Raw genomic sequence first — 19,752 nt, 5'->3', positions numbered from 1 at the left:
ATTTTGAAAAAAAAATGATTTATAAACAAAATTTAAATTTTCAAATAACTGGATAGTGTTTATATTTGGTTTTGAATTGATGTACTTTGCACACTTATTTTCAACATATTATTAATTATTTTATTACTTAATTTATATACCTAAAATATTCATTGCTTACTGAGTTGTCTATCGCATTATTCTATATTCTATTATTTTTACAGATTCAGAGAGTTGCTTGATCCAGAAATTTATATGGGAGAGCGACTAGAGAAAATTGTGAATCTTTATTTTGCCTAGATTTTATTAGAACTGATGTAAAATTTTAAAATATTATTGATTTTATAAAACATTCAATTTTTTATTTTATTATTTAAATTAAAATTTGAATGTTAATTATTTAGATTTATTCTGCTACTTGTTTATGATATCATATTGAGATATCTTGCATACTTGTGAAAAAAAATTTTATAAATATACAATGGTTGCCGCGACTTCTAACTCGCGACCTTGAATTGAGGACATGACAGCCAAAATAAAACCATTTCATAATGCTTCCACCCAAGTCCACACCTCAAGCTTCCTGATAGTTATCTGGCAATCTAAACACAGAAAACTATCCACATATTTCAATCAAGTTATATACACACACAAATGTAACACGCAGATATATGTATCTATGTATGTATGGATGTATGTACGACAGCACCACTCTGATAAGATAGCTTCCACCACCCAAACAAAGGGCTTTTTGCAGTCAATGGTACCACGGAAAAAAAAAAAAAAACAGAAAACAGAAAAATGGAAAGATTCTATTAGGAAATGTAGGAGTAATATCAAAGACATTACATCGGAGTTGCGCAGATTGGTGAGATGAAACCATCCGGCTATCACATCCTGTCCCACAATAGTCCAATACCTCCGAAAGAACAACGGAGGAAAACCATCCGGCCCTGGAGCCTTGTCCCCCTCAAGGGACCAGATTGTCTCCCTAATCTCCCTCTCTGATACTGGCCTGATCAATGCCGCAGTCTCCTCCTCCGTCACCCCTGCCAGAGGCATCGGAATGTCTACTAGGCCAAAATCCCCTGTCTCCTCAGTCCATCTAGCCCTAAAGAAGCTCTCCAAGATCCTCGGAATCCTATCCAGATCCTCTGACAGCTGTCCATCCTCATCTCTGATGACTCTGATTCTGTTCTGATGCCTCCTGATCACTGTCGCCTGATGGAAGAATCTAGTGTTCCGGTCCCCCTCTAGAATCCACTGTACCCTCGATTTCTGTCTCCAAAATATCTCCTGCTGCCTAAGAAGAGAGTCATGCAATGCCAAATGCGATCTGAGCTCCCCCACCTCCTCCTCCAATAACCCTCCACTCTGGACCTCCCGAGCTTGTAGTCTAGTAATGGCCTCCTCTGACTCCTCAATCCCCCTGAAGATGTTCCCTACCTCCTCACGGTTCCACCTTCTTAGCCTTCTTCTCGTCAGTTCCAACCTCCGGGATATCCGGTACATCGCATCCCCCTGGACTGGTACTCTCCATGCCTCCCTAACCATCTCCCAGGACCTCGGGTAGCAAAGCCAAAACTTCTCAAATCTGAAGGGGGAAGATACAGGGATAAGTGCCTCAGTACTCACCAGTAATGGGCAGTGGTCCGATGCTATCCTCGGCAGGTGTCTAACACGATGATCTGGAAAACACTGGACCCACCCACCAGTGGCACAAACTCTGTCTAGTCTCTCCCATACTCGGGTCCGTCCCAGTTGATTATTGCACCACGTGAACTGCGGGCCCAAGAAGCCCAAATCAACCAATCCATTTGAGTCAAGAAAATCCTGAAACTCCTTGATTTTCCTTGTGTAAGTGAAGGGTTTCCCGCCCATCTTCTCCTGGGGGCCGACAATACAGTTAAAGTCACCCGCCACCAACATCGGGTGACCCTGACTGATCAATTGGGAAGCCTCCTCCCACAAAATCCTCCTCTCCCTGAAATCTGTGCTAGCATACATAGCCGCAAAGATCCATGGATCACCACTACCCTCCGAGATCACCATGATCACCTCTTGAGTGCAAACATTGAAGATGTCAACTCTGCATTTGCTCTGAGCCCAAGTAACGATAATGCCTCCCGATAGGCCTTGCGATTCCACTGCATAGAACCCCCAAGACCTCGGCACCGTCCTCCTAGCCTTCTGTAGGCTATTCCCCGACAACCGCGTCTCTAGTAAAATACAAATGTCCAGATTGTGCTGATGCACCAACCTGCGGAAGACCGGGGCAAAGGAGGGCTTCCCCGCTCTCCGGCAATTCCATAGGATCACCTTCATAATGCACTCGATGATGTGGCATGGCCCACTCCCCCGGACTCATTACCACAAGCTTCCTCCACATTCCTCCCCCCTTCACTCACCACACCATTGTGATTCGCTCCCACTGAATTCATCATATGGAGTAGCAGCTGAAGGTGCCTTCCTTCACTGTTGACATGTGCCAAATGGCACGCCATGTCTACAGGTCCTTCCTCACAGCACCCAGCTTCCCCCCGCTGCCCTCTACCATTCTTCTTCCTGTCACTGCAACTAGACTCACCTCTCTGCACCGTGCCTTCCATAGAAATATCTCCCTTCACTGTTACCCGTGCCAAATGGCACGCTACAGGATCGGGAAGCTCATTTGTTCCTGTAGCCGGTGAAGGGAAGAGAAGTAGCCGCCGGACCTCATCTACCTCCCCAGGCCCTCCCCCAGCTCCATCACTGTTAGAGCGTGCCAGCCGGCACGCCTTGCCCACCGGACCCCCAACAAGACCATCCCCTTCTCCCACTCCTGGTTCTTCATTTCCTTCACCCAGCGTTGTCGACCTCCCCTGGCCAGCCATGGATTCGTCTAACTCGCCGGAGTTCTGCCTCGTCGCAGTCCTCTTCCGCCACCCTGCCGCTGCCAGCGCTGCCCGATACACACCCCTCCACGGCTCCTTGGGTGTCCACAGCTGCCTTCCATGTCCAGTCCGGCGGACACCTGTTAACGCCAAAGGTGGAGGCGAGCTGCGGCTTCGCCGGTGGTCCCCTTCCCCCCTTCGCATCGGGCGGGATGTTGCCGGACCAAATGCTTCCGGGAGCAAGGGCCGGCACGAAGCCGATGACGCACACTCGATCATTCGCCCCTTTGGGATGTCGCTGGGCTTTTTGAAAGAACTTGGGTTTGGTCCGCTGGGCGTCGGCCCGCTGGGCTTTTTTTGTGAATCTTTATTTTGCCTAGATTTTATTAGAACTGATGTAAAATTTTAAAATATTATTGATTTTATGAAACATTCAATTTTTTATTTTATTATTTAAATTAAAATTTGAATGTTAATTATTTAGGTTTATTCTGCTATTTATTTATGATATCATATTGAGATATCTTGCATACTTGTGAGAAAATTTTTTTATAAATATACAATGGTTGCCGCGGCTTCTAACTCGCAATCTCGAATTGAGAACACGACAACCAAAATAAAACCATTTCATAATGCTTCCACCCAAGTCCACACCTCAAGCTTCCTGATAGTTATCTGGCAATCTAAACACAGAAAACTATCCACATATTTCAATCAAGTTATATACACACACAAATGTAACACGCAGATATATGTATCTATGTATGTATGGATGTATGTACGACAGCACCACTCTGATAAGATAGCTTCCACCACCCAAACAAAGGGCTTTTTGCAGTCAATGGTACCACAGGAAAAAAAAAAAAAACAGAAAACAGAAAAATGAAAAGATTCTATTAGGAAATGTAGGAGTAATATCAAAGACATTACATCGGAGTTGCGCAGATTGGTGAGATGAAGAAGATGCTTGTACTAATGCTGTAAAAGGCAGTTGTGGAAGACCGGTGTGAAAACTAAAGCGATCGTGAATAATTAGCAACGTCGGGCCGTTGAATCATCCCCTATTTAATCATATATCAAAAACTGCTGAGGAACTAGGAACTAAGTAATATAGTACTTGTTTAATTACACATAACCTGACAACTTTCTGTGCATGGAAGCAAGCAAATTTTATATCCCAGTAACATCCTACCTGACAACCAGTATGCAGTCATCGTATGTAAAAGAATACAAAAGCATGAACATAGAATAAGGCTAAAATTAGATAGGATACAGATCGGATACTAGATAGGATATAGAGCAATCGGCTATCCTTCAATAACATTTCTTCAAAAAGCTGACAGAAACTGGTTGAACAACACTGAAACATATATAGCCTGCAGATGCAAGCTTGAATCAGTATCTAGAATAGAACTAGTTTATTTCCATGAAACATCATGATTAAAATGAAATATGGCAAAGAACCAAAGAGGTTATCTACACAATGTAATGCATAATAGCGAGTTTCATTGGCAGGAGATTACAACAAATCTATTTATGTATGGGAACCTAACTTGCAACTTTATGAGATGGAGCCATGATGCTTCATGGTGGAGCCAATCAGGAACCAACCCATTTCCCTCGTAGAGAAAAAAAGTTATCATGTCTTGGAGCACAGTGTCTATCACTCTTTAATACTGACTGGTTTGGTGATCTTTTGATTTGAAGTTTTATGCATGGTTCTCTTCATCTGGATATTCATATAATAGTTTAGGCGCTTTCACAATTTCTATAGCCCCAAACTGCATGTTATTTAAATAGGATCATGATGTCTAGGGAGCTTTTCTCAGCTTGATCAAACTATGTAGCATTATAAAATTTTTGAAAAAGTGCAGCAATATAAAGTTAATTATCCAACCATCAAATCACTCCAAAACTAAAAATTATTCACCATGAACCTCGTTCGAATCTTTTCCTTGAGTGGTACTGGAAGTTATTGAAAAAGCAAGCGAAGATAGCACAAGGTAAAAAGCAATATATCATAGACAATAAACAGAGGAGTACAATCGGATATTGAAGATCATATTTTGGTGACAAGGAAGGAAAGGCAACTAAATGAGCCTTTTATTTTCCCATTTATTACAAATGCAGTACAATTGGATAATTTTATCAAAATGTTCCAAATATACCTTAGAGTGATGAACTTTGTCTTTTTCTGAGAAGTAGGAAAGGTTGAAGCCCAGCCAAACATTGGATGAAAGTGGCAACGACCTCAGGTTCCCTATTATATCCACACCAAGAAACTTTGCCAACTCAAGCAGTTGGAAACCTCATCTAAAGTTTTTGCCAATTAACTTGTCCAAACAATTGTCTTTTAGAAGCCCTATCTTATTAAGTGCATTTCAACCTCATGATATTGATCAAATGCAACTCTTATAGTCTTATAGCACCTGTCAGTATGATAAGCTAAAGAAATGCAAATGTTTTGTGTATGTGAGAGAGAGAGAGAGAGAGAGAGAGAGAGAGAGAGAGAGCAAACAGAGAGGAAGGGAGTATCTTCTCAGACAAATGCCTCCTGAAACTTACTTTAAACCCATTACAGAGAATGAACAAAGAACAAGTTGAGTAGTACACGAAAAAAGAAAATCAGGAAAAATAATCGGAGCCTTCACCTCATTTGAGATACAAAAAGAGAGACATTATAAAAGGATAGAAGATCAAAATCATAAAAGATTAACAATACAATTACTAGCTCATTCAAGGGAAAATTCTTTCCTCAGATTAAAACTGTTGATGATGTCAAATGGCCTGTCCAAGCTGTTTTTCAGTATAGAGAGCTGCCCCTCCTTAAGTAGTATGTCTTCATTGAGGGTTTCAACCTTCTTCCTGAGAGTTTTAACTTCATCATTTATCAGCATGTTACTCTTTCTCAACTGCTTCACTTCCTCCCTCTTTTGATCTCTCTCCTCAGAGACCTTTGTAAGTATACCCTGGAGAATTGCTAGTTCCTTCATGGGGTCTTGAAGGTTTTGCTGGAGCTGGTTGATGATCTCATCCTTTTTCACTATCTGCTTTATCATCACCAACACTTCTATCATTAGCTAGATCCCAAACACAAAGTACTAACAGGATATAAAATAAAGTTAGTTACTAATTAGCAACCAATGCACCTATATCCACCTTTATTCAGTGTTCAAAAAACACCAAATGAGAACCCCGGTCACCAGCTACATGATGACTGGTGTTTGCCAGAATATTGTAGAAATGTTTTGCTGGCAGATAATAACATTCAAAGCCTAGAATTTACCAGTTCAATCCAATAGAGCTCAGATCATTGGTAGTTAAAGATAATCTCTTTTTGCATTGAGTCCAAAGCTTTATATTCATATTGAAATAAAAAAGGGATCATCTTAACTTGCACATTACTGGGCATTGGGATTGGCATCTATACCTCGTTTTCCAATAGATGCGCTCTTGCTATGGCTAATTAACTGTTGCTCGCTAGACTATAGGCATATGGATCCTCTAGGCATTCTAGACATTTCTTATGGCAAGCAATGGAAATCTGAATTATTCAATATAAAAGATGGCAGAGTCATGAGAAAAAAGAAAAAAGAGCAAGTATGCAAGATAAGCAGAAAGGCATGAACACAGATACCCAATAGCTGGTTGCCAATCAAACAAAATATCTATTGAGACAAAGGGAATTCCAGCATATTTTCGCTTATATATGAGGAAAGAATCATCATTTAGGATGTTCCATCAACTTTCCCCATGCAAAGAATCCTTATCTTAGAAGCAATTAGGAAGCACATGCATGCCCTGTCCCCTTAACAATATTAGGCACTCTAGCTATCAAGACAGTCAGTTGATATAAACAAACAGAAAAGAATTAAATGACAATATTTTTGCAAATAACAGAGTTGAATTATAATTCTAATTTGTAACAAGTACTACTCATGGAAGAACAGAATAAGCTGATAACTAACAATTGCCCTTTTCAAAAATAAAACACTTAGTACTAGAGTGGAGAAAGTATAACAACTCAGATATAATTATGAGAACAAGAAATTAAGAACTAAATTACAAGTTAATAGCAATACGCCATGCATGTGGTTTGAACATGAAGTTCCGAAAAAAAATAGATAACAGGAAAAAATTGTTCTGCTATTTTTTGTATTATTTAACTGACTAAGACTTTATGGTAACAAATTCTTTGAAATAGATTACTAATGTGAATAAACTTTGAATGATGTTTGCCTGCATCTTAGATCTGGACTTCACAGATCTAGAATAGTATGAGGACAACCCTTTTATTCCAATATAACACTGGAGATCTGGATTTTAAGCATTTTTTCTTACATAAAAGACTAGCATAGTATACTTTGAACCGGCTGCTTCAGTGTTTACATAGGCATAATGTGGACAAGCAGCTGGACAATGATAGAATGGTATCTACTATGAAATTGAATAGTAATAGAGAACCAAAAGTAGGTGTCGTTACAAACACTAGTTCTTCAGGTTTGGTTCATTGGCATGAATACAACTGCACACAAGCACCTCAAGCACAATCTTCATGTTCACATGTTTTTTTTTTTTTTTACATCCCGACAGTTATAGGGATACATGTACACAGCAGACACTGCCTAAATTGAATGACATTTATGCATAAGAACCAGCACCTATTTGTGTTGATACTTCATTACAGAACATAACAATTAGATATACAAATATCAATTTTACCACAATAACATAGAGTGTATCTCCCGTTGTAGAGACACGGAAGTATTCTCATACATCGAATATTTGGATTAACTAAAACATAGTACTTCACAGAATTTACTTATTGGACAGTGCTTAAATTTTATGTTCACCTGATGCTCCATATTCTTCATCTTGTGGGTGAGACAAGAAAGTTCATCCTGCTGCCTCTGAATCTCGGTTTGCAGGATATCACGGGCCCTTATTGAAGATGCTAAGTCTGCTTGTACTTGCTCAAATTCCAATTCCCTAGAGCACAACTTCTCTCTTAATACTCTAGTTAGCATAGCTTCTGTCCTCAATTTGAGTTCCATATCTCCCTAAACAGGTAGCATACAAAAATAATGTCAGTGAAGAAAACAAGCCTAATAAAGCAGATGAAACGTGTATATTTATGAACCTCTTTTACAATAATCTATGAAAGTTCTTTATATAGAGAACTTTCTTGGTTGATTGTAAAGAGGCTCCTAAATTTACACATTTCATCTTATGTAACAGGACACTTATCATTTTTTTCCCATAATCACGATCTTCCAAACAATTCCTGCTCTCTCTGAATTTTCCAAGGAAAGCGTGACTACCCGCACATCTCACCTTTATGTTCCTCCCCTACCTTTTGCCTTTTGTTTCCTCCCATCTCTCTCTTTTTCTTTTTCCGTCTTTTTGTGGAATGGCACATGCATCGGACATGATAAATGCATATGTGTTCATATATCATGCATTTTCATGAAGCTACAAACTTAGACAGGGACAAATAAGGGGAGGATCTAAAAAGGCAACTCAATTTTATAACATAAGGGTTTTTAACTATGTGTCTATTGACAGGGATAAATAAGGGGAGGATCTAAAAAGGCATCTCCATTTCATGGATAAGGTTTTTTAACTATGTTTATGTTGTTTCTATATAAATTTTTTTTCAAATTATGACTTCTAATAGAAGCATTTTACCTTCAAAATAAGCACCTAATGCATGATTTAGTTCTAGAAGGAGAACAAGTAAAAGAAGACGAAAATAAGGACCTCTTAATAACTAGAAATCTATATATGCTTCTCTAATGTACTTTTGTCTCATTACCCCAGAAATAGCCATGCAGATTTCCCAATGGTTTCCAAATTCAAAGCCATCTCCAATCCATGTCATGTAGGAATGTCTATGGCCTCGATGTAGTATCATATATGGGATGTAAATACAAAGATCAGATATTGAAATTAACTTATATCCCTTTTTAAACAATTAAATAAGTAGATATTACCTCTGATTCCTGAACCTTTAATTGCCTTAGCCTACAATCTTTTGTTGTCTGCAACTGTTGTTCCAATGCTTCTATACTGGACTTCTCATTCAATATTGCCAACGTTGTCTGCAAACTTCTTCTGAAATTGTCAATTCCTCTCTTTAAACTCTGGTGCTTCAAAGTGTGTTCAAGAATTGCATAACCACCTAAGTCACTGCTAGCTTCTTGATTATGCTCATACTGCTTCCGTTTTATATATTCTAATAGGACACCACAGAGTTGACTGTTGTCATCAAGTAATGACAATCCTTGAGTCTGCAAGCATTCTACTCGGGCATGAAGCGGCTGATCAAGCTTCCCTGTTAAGAACCCATATCCACTTCCAGTGCCTTGCAAACGGTCCAAGAGGGACATGTTCTCATGCCTAAGGCACTCCAGCTCAAGCCTGCAAGACTCAATCTCCCTCCTCAGCATTTGTTCCACGCCAGTAAGTCTTAGTTGCTCCATTTGCAACCTACTGACACTTCCACTTCCCTCCATTGATGTCTTACCAATTTCATCGCTGTATCCCTGTCTCAATCCACTAATGGACTTCTCTTGTTCACTGCATATCCTCTGCAGTTTCACAACCACTTTCTGCAACTCCTTATTTTCCTTCTCTTTCTCCTTGTAGCTTCTTTGAAGATTATCACGGTCCTCTTCTACCCCATTAAAGCAATCTTGCAACTTTGATAGGGATTCATGGAGACTGTGGTTTTCTGTTTTTGCTTCTTCTAGACAAGCTGTAAGATCCCTCAAATGCATTTCTGAGTTCATTATCCTACTTTGAGTCTCCTCTCCATTTGCTTTAAGTGAACATACTTCTCTTTGAAGAGAGACATTCTGCTCTGCCAGTTCTCTTACCCGTTCACGTAGCCTCTGCTCTTCAGTCTGAAACTTCCCAAGTTTCAATGACCAGTCATTTGTCCTTCTGTCCAACTCTTTCTCCAAAGTCGACTGCAGTTCATGCTTCTCCTTTTCCAGCCTCCTCATTCGGGTATCTAAGTCTACCCTTGATTTTTTCAGCTGCTCTTTAGCACAAAACCTCTCTGCAAGTCGGCACTTAATTTGTGAAGAGAGTTCGAGTGCCAGGTATTTCCTATCTTCTCTGATGTTCTGAATCATCTGTTGCAATGTTGTTAAGCTTAAATTTTGATCCCTAAGCTTCTCCAACTCAAGATTTTCTTCCGACAGAAGCATACTCTTCTCTTCTACCTCTTTAAGCTTCATAAATAATTCTTCATCTGTGTCCTGTTCGTGTAGCCCAGAACTCATCAACTCACCAAGCTGAATGCCTAAAGGTCCATTTACAGGAAAAGAAACATTTCTTTGAATACCCATTATTTTATCCAGGCAATGGTCATTTGTATTCTCAGAGGATGAAGTAAGCTCAAAAGAATGTGCTTTGGGAACATCATGTAAATTCAAAGATGGCTGTGCATCCGATGAATCCTCATAAACATCTTCTATTGTGGTCGTGGTTTCAGAGTCATAATCTTGTGATTTCAAAGATTTTCCAGGAAATGCATGAGAGGGCTTCTCACCATATCTTCCTGTGTATCCTTGAAGGGATGCTAGCCTGAGATAATCTGCTGTCCAAGCTCGAGCAGAATGGTGATGATGGATACTTTTTGCCTCCCTAAATGAGAAGCTCCTAAGGTTCTCTTTCTTACAAGTTGGTGAAGATGGTGCTGTAGACTGAGCTTGTGGTGGCCTTCCTGAACTTGGAAATGCAGTTTTCTCTTGTAAGCTACCATCATCTCCAATATCTGAGGAGTTCTTATGATAGTCTTTGTGGGGTTTGACTACCTGATGCTCTCCATCAATGTAAAGGTCTAGGATGTTTCCCTTATTTGAAGTATCTATTAGGCAGGTAGCCCTGGATCTTAATGGAATAGAACTGTAAGATGAATTTCCTGATGAACAGTGATCACATTTTAAACCTGGAGAGTCAAAATCTTCAACTTCATTTGACTTTTGAATCACAGACTGGTCGCCTTCTTTTCTTCTCCTATACCTTTCTGGGGTCAATGTATGGCAGCTACAAGGAATCAAAATTAAAAGTAGTCTGATTCACTTTTGACAAAGATAAGTTGAACAGTTGAGACATGTCAGGAAAAAACACTAAGCAAGCAAAGCTGCTAACAGAAGTGGTATTTCATATTGATTAAAAAACAGTAATGTGGAGGAAACTGCTTGTGTAGAAGATAACATCTTACTGAAATATAAGTATAGACTAAGGACCATAGGTTAATGAGTTTGTACAGCCAAAACCAGCATAACTTTAAGGAGCTAGCTGTAAGAAGAGGCTTGCTCAGAGCAATCTTCACTATCATGACAGCTGAACAAATGCACTTACTAAATTGGCAAACGATGTACAAGATTAGCTACTGAAATTCGCTGGAGTGTATTCACATCTCATTGGAGCACAAATCCACACATATAAGCTAAACACCTTTGAGTGCAAAACCGCACTTAGGATTGCACCTATTTTACCCATGTAGAGCTCTAGAGCATATCATTTATGCACAGAGTCATTAAAGAAAGAAAGGATTCATAAATGAAGATCATAAATGGTGAGCAGAGACATCAATGGAGATAAAATGGTGAAATGTTCATGCAGAAGCAAACAATGAAACAGAAAAATGCATGTCGTATTTAAAAAATTATAGCAATTAGTATCATAAAGTAAGAGTCTTACCAGCCTATCACTAGTAATACTTAAATGAATCCATGATGATTACTAAGGAATCTAGAAAATGAAAACACAGAACAGAAGCTAAAGAATTTCACTAATGAACACTGAATTGTACAATTTCCCTCTTCCTCAGTTGCATATTCATCATCTCAAACTTCTGTACCTCACACAATTTTGGGAGCTCTAATTTAACAACCTGCCATAACTTATTACTTTAAAATGGACTTGTTTTTTTCCAAAATACTAAAATCCAATTAAAATTAGTTAAAATGAAAGGTCAAGGACGCATGTCTTATAGCTGTTCAAACATATTCATTCTATTTTCCATTGGATGCATAAAATATGGCAAGAGGGCCCATAGAAACTTGCTGATATGATAATCAATGAAGTAGAATTTTCAGGATTCGTACATCTAATAGCATTGGCTAAAAGTGACTTGAGAAGTTCAAAACTAACATGTGTTCAATTTTCCATATATTTTTTTTTCTCTGGCTGAAAATACTAGTCTCCAGATAGAAGTTGACATTGCAATGCAAAAACTTATTTATTTATCAATGGAGTAATTTTAAGGCTACATAATAGTTTCTTTTTTATAATATAATAAAATGGATGGTACAGTTATAACACACATAGAGTGTAAAGATGGTCACAATCACTAGAATTTCAATGTTGGGGGTTGAAAAATGCAAATATAAACCATTGAATGTGTTCTACAAGTCCTAAAACGCCTACGCATAAAAAATTACATGTTTTGGAGGCCTCTTGGTTACACATAAAGACCTTTCTTTTATATAATTTTAGTAGCACAATACTGTGTATTGATTTTGGAAGGACTTGATGCATAGACGCGGGGGGGGGGGGGGGGGGGGGGGGGGTGTCAAAACATGTAAATTTTTCTATACTAGCACTTCAGCCTTAATAGATCAAATCCAATGGCTTAAATATGGATGTTTAAACTCCCAACATCGAATTCTGCAGTGGGTCTGAAGTCCTCAATTTCACAACCCGTATTATAACTGTACCAAGATACATATAGAAATAGATAGATCGATAGATGGATGGATGGATGGATGCATTGCTGCCCCTACAATCCGTATTGTGCATTGGCATGCAAACAGCTCATTCATACATAAAAATAGAGAAAACAAGCCAGTTCTGCAAGGAAAAAAATGAAGCAGCACTCACAGATATTGCAAATTAGCTTGGCATGTTGTATATAGAACTGAACATATGTTGTAGTTTTTAAAAGCAAGTCTAATGATATGGGAAATGAGAATATTGAAGGAATGTGCCAATATGAAATGACAAATGAAAATCAGAAAATGCATCCAATATGCAAGTTGATAATTATCAACACTTTTCAAGTTGAATCAGATGGGTTATTCTTGCAATAGCTCAATATCTTCCTGCAACTTCATTGAAGCTCAGTTCGAAGGATTCATGTCTGATATCTCAACAGTACTGGCATTTCTCACTGGTACCACGCCATTCCAGGAAGAAAACAGCACTCTGGACAGGTGGGAGACACTGGTTCTCCATTGAACTGAGAATCCCCGACCAACATGATCTATCCCGACCATCCTGGTAGCATCTCGACACTTAAGACATATTGGGACAGATCGCGATGCATTTGTTTTCTTCATTTTTATTCCTGTTGTTAATAACTTTTTCATTCCTGCCACGGTTTCATACCATCCCAGGAGAAACTGAGAGAGGAACCGGTACTGAGATTTAAACATTTGCTCAGTTCTATTAATTCATGAACTACTATGAAATTTGAATAGTGCCAGACTGTTGGAGGGGCTCAGACTGACCATGAAAGGAAACAATCTCTTTGATATCAGGAAAGAATCCAGAAGAATAAGAAAAGCATGTAAGTTTAAGACTGAAAGCATAACGACTCAACCACCTCTAAGTTAAGGAATTAACACTTATCTAATTACTAATGGAGGAGTTTAACTTATTGATCAGAAACAATGCAAGCAGCATGAAAAAACTTCTGTCAATGTGCTAGTTGTGCGCATCTATAGTGTGGATGCATGGCAATGTTGATATGCCTTCTTGTTGAGTTACTACATGGAACTTTCGATGCAGGATCACTTCTCAACAGATTAACAGGACACTATACATGAATTGCATAAAGAAAAACAATATAAGCTTAATCTCAATATTTTAGATGAAGTGAGCTAAGTTAGTTGTACATGGATGCATAGAGATGTCTACCAGAACTTCAGTGGTTAAACTAGCTCCTTAGTTCCAAGATGCTAAGTGTAGAGAGAGAGAGAGAAAGAGATGCACATCTGCACTCTGTTTGGATTGAAATCTAAGAAAAGAAAAAAAGAAAAACCATGGAGCAAAACTCAAGATCTCTCATTTGGGTATAGCGAGAGAATATAAGAGAAACAGAAAAGAGATTCCTCATATGTTTTAAAGAGAAACAGTCATTTCTGATCTATTTTAAAGTGAAGAGATTTGAAGAGAAAGGGAAAGGAATTGCCCCATATGTATTTTCTACTTTTTCCCAAGTCCAAGTTTCTTGTCTTCAATTCCTTTTACATCCAAAAAACAGGAGAAGAGAATTTCTTGCTCATTTTTTTTCTTTCCTCTTTCCTTCTCTCCTTTCTCTTCTTTTTTTCTCTACTCTATTATGTATCTAAACAAAATGTAGTTCTAGAAGAAAGCAGAGATCAGGTAGCAAGCTGATTGAAGTATATATGCAATAGAAGATTTAAAAGATGAACATATAAATTTGCTGATTTTTTTTTGCTATAAGAGTTTATTTAAACAAAATTAAAAGGAAAACATTAATTTATCTTAGTAGCCCAACTCATCAGCTGATACAACTGCTTATATTGGAGAGATCCACTTAATGCGATTCCAATTGTTAAAATGAAACTAAACACAAGATTTATGTTTTAACTAATTATTGGGAAAAAAACCAATTAATGAAAAAAAATACTGCAATGAAGATGAAAGAAAAAATCTGGTAAAAGCATGGAAAGGCCTTTCAGAAGTAGGCTATCACTGCAGTACAACCTAGAAGATCTATAAAAGGGAGGGTAAAGAACTTTAAGCAAAATTAGAGCATCACAGGATGAACATCATTGAACAGATCTGCAGATTGTGAGCACTTACTGGATAGGGCATTCGCCTGCATCATGTAGTCTGTTGCCATAGCTGGATGGTAATCTATTGATGTCACTTGAAAAATTCAAATTCTCTTCCTCCAAACCACTGTAAGTGGATGGAGAGGAAAATGAAAGGCTCCTTCTGAGATGTGAATTGGATGAGTCTTCACTTTGTGGGTAGTGGTTTCGCGATTTGAGAACTGAACCCTTGGGATTCCGAGAGCCATCATGGACCTTTTCACCTGCAGGATTGGCACCCTTCTTCTTGTTTCTAGGTGCTGGAGTTGTATTGCTATTCCCAGTGCTGGATATCGAAGATCCTAAGGAAAAGAACCTCCTCATCTGTAAAGCATTATACAAGTCTTCTCATCAGAGATGTAAATCATCTTTGCAGCCTTAGTAAAACCTTATCGTCAAGCTTTGCCCAATCTGGAGGCTCTTAATAGCCTTAATCCAAAAAGAATAAGCTTTACCATACATTGAATAACCTCAGGAAAGAACGTAATGAGTATAAAAAGCTTCAAAAACCCTACAAGCATATTCAAATAAGATATTCGGCTCAAAAGCAAGAAAACCTCTCTTAAGCATTCAGTATCGGCTTAAGTTCCAAGATGTAGGCCTTCCAAAGAACCCTTAACCTAAATCAGACATGAGGTCACATAAAAATTGCAGAATGGCAACAGAACTATCTTGATAGTGTATAAAATCACTAAAAAAGAATAATTCCTGAACAGAGATGAAAAGGACGAGCATGATGCATAAAAGAAGTAAATGCAAATCATACAAGTGAACAATAAAACTTAGGTCACAGAAATACTCAAATAGATTGTTCAGAGAATGAACATGCTCAGAAATCTCAAACCAAAATAAAGCAAGCAAATCTTCAAGACATGACTAAAATATAAAGCTGAGTTGAGGTATCCAAGTACTTGCCTATCTTTATCCAGAACAAAACTAAAGAAAGAGCTAAAAATCGAACGAGGTTCTCATCTACCTGCTTCAAATTTGAACTGCAAAAGAATAATGCAACAGAGAGATAAGCGGAAATGAGAGAGGGGGGGATCTCAGCCAACATTTTATCTACTAGAGGAAACAAGGAGAATCTGACATCCGCACAAATATCGTTTGCAATCATTACATGCAGAACAAAAACTAGCAAGAAATTCCTATCAAAAAGAAAAGCAGGAAATTTTATTCCTTTAAGCAATTGGCATCGTTAATAACCAAATCGACATTTACCGATCCTCATTCAGAGACAGCATCCTCTACAAAGTGAAACCAAATTCATGAAATTTGAAGGAAAGCAGTTCTCACTGGCTACAAACCCTAATCTTCTACTTTAGGAAAGATTTCTGTAACATAAAATTAACAACCAAAGCATCCCAATTTTTTGCTAAGACAAGAAAATGGAAAACAGCAACCGAAAAAACCCTGAAAATTTGGCATTCGTAAACCCAAAATAATGGAAGACGAATCAACGCAGCAAAACCAACATAAAGAAAAGCCGAAATTTTCGCAAAACATCAAGAATTACTATCTTCCCATTTAGAAACAGCAAGTAGAAACAAGAAACTAAATTTAAAAAAATAACAAAATTAACTGTGAATGTTACCCAGATAACAACCATTCAATTCCCTCTAACTACTCTACGATGTCGGAAATTTGGGTTTGGATATGGAAGCTAGCAGAGAAAGGCAAGCAAAAAAAAAAGTTACAGTGAAGCTGCTCTTCAAATTCTTGGGGGCTTTGGGGAATTATTGAATTCTAAAATTCAAGGAATTTTCAATAAAAATCTTTAATTGCAAGGAATCTACCTTCGCTAGAAAATATCGGCTGTTTTCTCTCGGCTTTTGCGACGACGGAGAAAAAATTTTCCCGAGAGAGATTTGAAAAAAAGTGAGGGCCAGAAGACCGCCTCGGTGGGGGTAGTTCTATATACACCCCCCCTATTGCTCAGGACACCCCCCAAAAACCAAAAAGAAAATATCCAAACTAACCTTTAGTGTAATTACCATATTGCCCTTGAAATTTTCTCATACACCCCCTCCTCCTCCTCCGTTTCGTTTTGAAAAGAAAAAAAAAAAACACCCCTCAAACCCCCCTTAAACCCCTCCTCCCCCGTTCCCCCTTCTCCCTCTCGTCGCCGGCATTCTCCCGATCTCCGACCACCTCGCCGGCTTCTCCCGGAACCACCTCGCCGGCTTCTCCCGAAATTTTTTTTTTCACGGTTCGTGCTCCGTTCGGCACTGGATCGCCGAACAAAAGGCTTCTGTTCGGCTGAACAGTGCCGGACAGAAGCCTTCTGTTCGGCACTGTGCAGCCGAACAGATCTGTTCCGCTGCACAGTGCCGAACAGAAGGCTTCTGTCCGGCACTGTTCAGCCGAACAGAAGCCTTTTGTTCGGCGATCCAGTGCCGAACGGAGCACGAACCGTGAAAAAAAAAATTTCGGGAGAAGCCGGCGAGGTGGTTCCGGGAGAAGCCGGCGAGGTGGTCGGAGATCGGGAGAATGCCGGCGACGAGAGGGAGAAGGGGGAACGGGGGGTTTTGGGCGTTGGCGAGGTGTTTTGGAGGGGAAGAGCGGGGTGGGGGGGGGTTTGGGGGGTGTAGAGAGCAATTTAGGTGAGGGGGTGGGGAGGGTGGGGGGTAATTTAGGAATTTTTAATTTTTTAGGGGTGTCCTTAGCAAATGGGGGTGTAGAGAGTATTTAATTTTTTTTTAATTTTTGGGGGGTGTCCTGAGCAATAGGGGGGGTGTATATAGAACCACCCCCTCGGTGGGTGTACTGTGTGAGAGAGCAGCACAATTACCCTATTATTTCAATCAATTTACTTATATGCCCTCTCTTGGTAGAAATTTTAAAGATTAATCCGGACCATCCACCATCATGAACGAGTTTCTATGCAAACTATAGCTGATTCATGCCTGTGAATTTTATGTTTTTTATTATTTACATGACCTGAGTATTTTACACTTTATGGATAGCCATTGTAAGTTTACAACCATGGATAAATTGCATTTATGTGACGAAAAGTGTTAATAGCTTCAATCTTTTATACTACAATAACGTTTCATTTTAGACAACAGCAATCTTCTCTGATTCTCTTTTTAATAGAGCAAAGTTTTGAATTTGAATTGCCTTACTATTTTCTTCCTTACATAAAGTTTTCTTCATAAAGACCATTTTATACATATCAAAAACTAATTATACATAGCAGTCTTGCCTAGCTATAAAATATACAATCTTTTTCCCTTATATCAACTGGCATTGGGAACGTATAATGCTCTCTAATCAATTATATATCTAGCAATACTTTTTATAAATATAATAGACATGTAAAAGAGTTATATTTAGTCAATGGTCAATCATAACAGGTAATTTAAAATATATTGCTCAGTGATAATTTTCACCTTTAAGATATTTAAAATATAATGCTTTCTCAATGATGGCCAAATCTTGGTCAATAGAAAGAACCGTATCAAATTATGGCCCGTTTGGAAGAAATTTTCAAGGGCAAAAAAGTATTTTCAAATTCTCCAAAAGTACTTTTAGATAAAATAGAGATGTTTGATAAAATTTTTGAAAAACTATTTTAGCCTTTCTAAAAAGCTAAAATAACTTTTTGAGAGAAGCTCCATTTTTGAGCTTCTCCAAAAAAAGCAATGATAATTTTCATCTTTCAGATATTTAAAATATAATGCTTTCTCAATCACGGCCCAAAAGGGAATTAAAAAAACACCGCTATGCTTATCTGCTAAGTATCAATTTTCTCTTAAGTGACCTCGATGCAACTTGATTCCTTATTCGGGTCCTAATGTTGGACCCAGACCCAACCAACAGAAGATCGGGTCGGGTTAGATCAGCCCACGCCTACAATTTTTGATTCAACAGGTCATTTAAGTCGCGTTCGGTCCATGTATAATTCGGCCCTAATCTAAAAAATTCGAGTTCGAGTTGAGTCCGGTTCAGATCTAGATAAAAATATAAGCCAATACTTTAATGACTTTGCTTACACCGCAAATAAACTGTATTTAAAAAAAAATTACTTTCTCAGAATAAGATTGATAGAGATATAAAAATCAGATACCGTTGTATAAAGATAACGAATAAATATTTGTTTTGCTTGAAAATGGGTTAATGTTTATCATTTTTAATATGTAGAACATGCTTGAGATATTATTAACACAAGCTGACATGACTGAGTCCAGAAATTATTTATTTAGAACAAAGACTCACGAGGCTCAAGCTGTTTGCAAAAGCCCCATTACCACTGAAGCTAACACCAAACAAAGCCTCAACCCAATGACATTAAAGATTAAGTCTACATTGCTAAACAAATAGAATAAACTTATGGACATTCACCTATTTTCAGTATCAATAACATTTGCTATTTTTTTTAAAGTCGATTTGATCTGCAACACTAATTCCACTACATGTTACTATGTTTGTTGCTTTCTCTTCTTTTTAAAAAAATAAATTCTTCCATACATATTTTTGTTTTCTTTTCTTTTGATTTTGTCCCAGCAAAATGTAATCAATGAACGCATTCATACTTCTAACGAGCACTAATCTCTACCCAACCCACCTACCTTTATGAAAAACTGCAACCCTACATTTTTAGACTATCACGAAGCTCGATATCATTATATTATTCCACATTTCTGCTCTATGTCAACTTCAGAACAGCGATTAGGAATAGAGAGTTAAGATTTCGCGTCAGGCCATAAGCACCACTAGGGGGCTAGGCTTGCACGTCTGTGGCCCGTAGGCCCAAATGGCTTAGCGAATTTGGGTTGGGTCGTAGGGTTGGAAATCCAAAATTGTTTAAATTTTAAGCGGATTGGGTCTGGTTAGGTCTAAATTCAGAAAATCCAAACTTAAACTCGAAAATGGAAGGGGTCCAATTTTAGAACCCAACTTGGCCCCATGGTTCTTTAAAATGGATTGGATCGGGTCTAATTGGGTTGGGTCGGGTCGGATTACGGGTCAACCCAACCCGTTTGCAGTGTTAGACATATTTCAAATAAATCCCGTTGAAGAAAGTCATTCCCTTTTGCAGC

General features: G+C 38.5%; 2 protein-coding genes across 2 annotated transcripts in view; both read right to left on the bottom strand.

Moving 5' to 3' along the window:
• The window catches only part of LOC103717291, a 35,228-nt gene extending 32,924 nt beyond the window's left edge, over window positions 1-2,304 (bottom strand). Inside the window, exon 1 of the mRNA XM_039117427.1 lies at window positions 899-2,304. Coding sequence (XP_038973355.1) covers window positions 899-2,304 — 1,406 coding nt within the window. The remainder of the gene's footprint in view (window positions 1-898) is intronic.
• Window positions 2,305-5,388: 3,084 nt separating this feature from the next.
• Window positions 5,389-16,600, bottom strand: LOC120105192 (myosin-J heavy chain-like). Its single transcript, XM_039117433.1, has 5 exons — window positions 16,507-16,600; window positions 14,700-15,034; window positions 8,846-10,907; window positions 7,706-7,912; window positions 5,389-5,899 (listed from the first exon to the last, which is right to left on the bottom strand). Exons 2-5 carry the CDS (start codon window positions 15,032-15,034, stop codon window positions 5,585-5,587), a joined length of 2,919 nt encoding a protein of 972 aa, XP_038973361.1. The 5' UTR covers window positions 16,507-16,600; the 3' UTR covers window positions 5,389-5,584.
• Between the last annotated feature and the right edge of the window lie 3,152 nt (window positions 16,601-19,752).

The sequence above is a fragment of the Phoenix dactylifera genome, unplaced genomic scaffold, assembly GCF_009389715.1.
Source record: "Phoenix dactylifera cultivar Barhee BC4 unplaced genomic scaffold, palm_55x_up_171113_PBpolish2nd_filt_p 000222F, whole genome shotgun sequence".
NCBI lineage: Eukaryota > Viridiplantae > Streptophyta > Magnoliopsida > Arecales > Arecaceae > Phoenix > Phoenix dactylifera.
Note: the sequence above shows the minus strand (reverse complement) of the source record. Positions and strands in the feature narration are given on the sequence as shown.